Source organism: Tupaia chinensis, unplaced genomic scaffold, assembly GCF_000334495.1.
Source record: "Tupaia chinensis unplaced genomic scaffold, TupChi_1.0 Scaffold000335_1, whole genome shotgun sequence".
NCBI classification, from domain to species: domain Eukaryota; kingdom Metazoa; phylum Chordata; class Mammalia; order Scandentia; family Tupaiidae; genus Tupaia; species Tupaia belangeri.
Window position 1 is genome coordinate 991966 of NW_006159829.1, and position 4571 is coordinate 996536.

The following is a 4571-nucleotide window of genomic DNA, read 5'->3' on the forward strand; positions in this document are numbered from 1 at the left end:
AGAGGAGAATGGAGGAGAAGGGATTGCGGCGTGACCAACCCCCTGGGGGGTGATTTCTCGCTTTCTGTCTCTATGTCTCTCTCTGTCTGTCTGGCGAGCGCACGCGCCCTACAGTGAAAATCTCTCCAAAAAAAAAGGTCACCCCTCCACCCAAGCACCCCTAGGACCTCTCCCTGTCCCGCCCCTCCGTCGTCACCCCTCACCCTGCCAGGGCCTCTGAGCTAGTCTGATACACTCCTGCCCTTTTCATGACCATCAAGGGTCCCGTGGGCCTGGCACCTGGATACCATAGGCACCAGAGGGTACAGAGGGGCTGAAGCTGAACTCTCTGCACCGGGGGGCCCTGGGGGAGGGACAGGAGGGACCTGAGGTCCCCTCTGCCCTGGGCCCAAGTAGCTGCTTTTCTCAAATTCTCAACAGTGGTCCGCCCACAGGATCTGAGTGGGCCGTGCCAGGAGTCACCACCACCAATGGCAGGGCACCTCTTCCACTCTGTCCTCCACATGGTGGCACTGCCCTCTGAGCTGCAGCCACCTGGGACACTGGTACTTGAGTCCCCTCACACCCTGGGCAGCTGTTGAGCTGGGACTCTGTGGGAGCGCCACAGGGTGCCAGCTAGGCCCAGGCAGCCCACCCTGCAGCCCTGCCTGCCCCCAGGTCCCGGCCAGCCACGCAAGACCACTGCTGGGCCTGGGCCGCTGTCAGCCACCTCTTCCCACCAGCATCACAAGGACCTAGTCCTGCCTAACTTAGCTCAGAGGCCTGTGTGCCTTGTACTCCCACACCCCACCAGGGGCAGCCCGGCCCTCACCGGCAGCACCCACCCTTGCAGCAGGAGCTCTGGGAAGGGCCCCACAGGACCTGCATAAAAGGCTCAGATGAAGAGCGCTGCACCTGGGGACGCCTGCTTGGGCAGGTGTGAGGACGGTACCCAGCCCTGGGGTTCTGGTCCCCCTGCGGTGAGAGAAGCCATGGCTCTGGCAGCTGTCCTGGCTGCAGAAAGGCTGGGCAGCCACGCCAGATCACTGCTCAGTGCCAGCCTGTCTCCAACGGCTTCCTCCCTGGGGCCACACCCCTGCTCCCATCCTTCGTCCCAGGGGCCCTGACCGCTCTGCCCCTTCCAAAGTCTGCAAAATGGTCTCTAGGAGTTCAACCTCTTCCCTCCAGACAAGGTCTGCTGGTCTCTGCCCCCGACTGTTACCCCCTCCTCCAGGACGGGCAGGACAGAGACTGGGTACCTGTGGGTGGGGCACAGGGCCAGCCAGGGGGTCTAGGCCTCTTGGCCTCAGCCCCACATTCTGTGGGATGTGGACAACTCCTGCCCTACGTCAATGGGAGCCCCAAGCCTGGATGGCCCCACACCAGAAGACACACTTGAGAATGGCCCTGCTGGGGTGTGGGCTTCAGAAATGAGAACCTTTCCAACACACTCACTTCTAAACCGGTTTAATTGTGCACTCCCCGTAACAGACTGCAGCTTTGCCGGGTGGCTCTAAGGCATGAACGTGGAGCGGAGGGCAGGCGAGTGGAGAGCAGGCGGGGTCCCCCCACCTCTGGGGCTCCGGGTGGGTCCCCGAAGGTTATGGAAGGCAGTTCAGTTTCCAGCTGCTGGCCATACCCTGGCTGGGACCAAGCAGGGGTCCCCACCTCGGGAGTTGAGGACATTGGCCAGAGCCTCAGGCTAGGCCAAGCCAGGCCTCAGTCTCCCCAGCTGTAAGATGGGATCAGACCCAGAGTGCCCTCAGGAGGCCAAGCTGCCAGGACAGCCCTCAGCAAGGCCAGTGTGGCCAGGAGCCGACGGGGCCTGTGTAAGGCAGAGCCCTATGAGGGTCAGCCTGCCAGTGCCTGTTCAGTGCCATCTGGCCACAAGTCCCAACTGCCTGCCCTGCCTGCATGGAGAAGGGGGCAGAGGCTGGCTGTACCCGGGAGCTCGGTGACCCTGCCCTGTGCCCCTGGCCCTGCCCCACCCAAAGCCCAAGGGAGCTGCTTCAGAAGCACTGCTGTGACCTTCAGTCTGGGAGGCCCCCCTAACAGGCTCAGGACTATCCTGGCCTGGCCCAGTCTCGCCCTCAGGGCAACTGGGGCCAATTCCCTGCCTGGCTGTTCCTGAGGTCCCTGTGCTCTGGCACTGTCCTGCCTGACACACAGAGGCAAGGCCTTATCGCAGGGCCAGGCCCACCTGCCCATCCATCTCCATCCCGGGGCATTGCAGGGGTCAGGGCTCCAGCATCACCAGCCCTGGCCCAAACAGCAGAGCATCAGTGACAGGGGGTCAGACAGGCAGAGGGGGCTGGGCAGGTCACGGGGCCTCCCCAGCTTGGAGAGCCCACCCGACCTGCCTGCAGGACGGGCCGGCTGACAGGCTGAGGTGGAGAGCAGGGGTGGGTGGGCAGGCTGCAGTCACTGGTCCTTGGTGCCATCGTGGAGCCCACTCTCAGCACGGAGCAGCTGGCTGCTGGCCTCATTGTAGGCGATCCAGTGCCGCAGGTCTTCTGGCAGCTCGGGGGGCTCCACCTGCAGGGGGACAGGAGGCTGAGGCTCCCAGGCACCTCTGCACTGGGGCCAGGGAGGGACACCCAGCCAGGTTGCTGCCTTCACACCTCGAGGCCTCTGCTTTGGCTGTTCCTTCCACCTGGACATGTGCCCCGGCCCGTGACCTCCCGGGAACCCTCCCCACCTTGAACTTCAGCCCTCCACATTCCCAGAACCAGGTAAATGCCCCTGTGACTGGCCAGGAGGGAGATGATGAGAGACCCAGAGGCGGAGGACAGTCCCAGGAGTGGCTCTCCCAGGAAGTGCAGGGTGGCTGTGCACGGGTCGTTCTATTTCCTGCAGCTCCAAGAAGCCTGGACCTGACCTCCCAGGTCAGCTCAGGGCCTCTGGCTCTGCTGCACCCCACCTCCTCTGCAGTTACCTCATGTAGCAGCAAGCCCAGGCGGGCCTGGTCTAGACCCCTTACTCAGCCTGCCCCTAACCACACCTGCAACTCTGCCTGGGAGCCTCTATGCCTCCCAACCCTCAGCCTTGCTGGCCATCCTTGGGTGTCCTTGGCAACACCTTGCTGTGCCAGGGCCTGGCCCCACCTCTTCCACTGGCCTGTGCCCGACCTCATGGTGCCCTCCCAAAGAGAGCTGCCCTAGCTACCTCTCCTCCAGGTCCTGCCCTCTGCCCTTCCATTTAGAGCTTCAATGGCCACCACCTGCTGGGCAGCATCTGCTGGACAGGGTAGAGAGGTACAAGCCCTTTGGGGGTTCCTGATCCAAAAGACAAAAGCTGGGGGCTGTGCCCGGGGCCTGCTGTACAAGCCAACAGCTGCCATCTCCTCTCTGAGCCTCAGCCTCCCCATCTGGTACTGCCTCTCATGACCGCTGTGAGACCATGGCTCTCCTCTCTCAGGAGGGCCTGCCTGAGTCCAGAGATGACAGCGCCCTGACTCAGGGCAGTCCAGGGGTAGGAGAGGCCCTAGCTGGCATGGAGGCTCTAGGCAACTTTCCAGGAACCGGCTTGTGGCACTGGCCTGCCCTGGTAACCAGTGTCAACCTGGCTCTCGGTTGCCATGCTGCAGGAGGTGGCTCTGCCTGCTGGGAGCAGGCCCTGGAGAGGGCTCAGGGTCCCAGAGGTGAGAGGCCTCCTCTCTGCAGCCAGAGAACAGGCAGAGGCTCACCTGGCTCTGTCCTCCACCCCCAAATCCCGGTGGCAGGAACCTGTCCTCAGCTGAGCTGTGTGCAGGGTGGTCTCAGGTGTGCATGATGCCCCTAGCCTCCTCTAACGGCCCTCCATCCTTCATCACAGTCAAGGACAGATGTGGGCTCCGCCCACGGCCAACACCACAGCTCAGGATGGGGCTCTTGGGAGGGAGCTGCCTGGGCTTCCCTACTTTGGGGGCAAGTGAGCTGAGCCCAGACAGGCAGGTCAAATAATGGCAGCGGAGCTGGACCTCACTATGGTGAGTCGATTCAGAGACCCCCCCGCCCCAAGAAGGGCATCAGTGAGGGAGGGCCTGGGTTCATGGGAATGAGCTGGGACGACGTGAGATGGAGCAGGGACCCTCCCCAGGGGAGGGGCCGGGACCGCTCACCCTGCGCTTGCACAGGTGCTGCACTACGCGCTCGGGCGAGGAGCCCAGCACGTGCTGCCGGGAGCGCAGCAGCGCGCACACGAAGCCGTCTCGCAGGCTGACGAAGCGCGCCTCCAGGTAGAAGGCGCGGTTGTCCCAGCCAAGCAGGCGGGTGCGCACTTCGAAGGGCTCGAATAGGCGCAACGAACGGCGGTAGCGCGCGCACGAGGCGGCGAGCACGGCGTGCGCGCCCAGCTCGCGCAGCGCCCCCAACACTCCGCAGCGAGTCAAGTGCGCGGCGCGCGCCACGTCGGCCTCGCGCAGGTAGCGCGCGTTGTTCATGTGCAGCAGCAGGTCCAGGTCCGAGGGCAGGACGCGGCCCGCCAGGCACTGCTCGGCGAGGAGATCGCGGACGCGCGGCTGCAGCAAGCGCGCGCGCAGCACAGCACACGGCACGCGCACCAGGTACCAGCCGTCCAGCAGCGCGAAGAATGCCAGCGCCAGGGCCAGGAAT

At 64.2% G+C, this 4571-nt stretch overlaps 1 protein-coding gene across 1 annotated transcript in view; it reads right to left on the minus strand.

Annotated features, from left to right (window-relative positions):
• Positions 1 to 1437: 1437 nt before the first annotated feature.
• THEM6 (thioesterase superfamily member 6) overlaps positions 1438 to 4571 on the minus strand; it is an 8003-nt gene continuing 4869 nt past the window's right edge. The window contains exons 3-4 of the mRNA XM_006152144.2: positions 4079 to 4571; positions 1438 to 2514 (exon numbers count right to left, since the gene is read on the minus strand). Coding sequence (XP_006152206.1) covers positions 2401 to 2514; positions 4079 to 4571 — 607 coding nt within the window. The 3' untranslated portion in view covers positions 1438 to 2400. The remainder of the gene's footprint in view (positions 2515 to 4078) is intronic.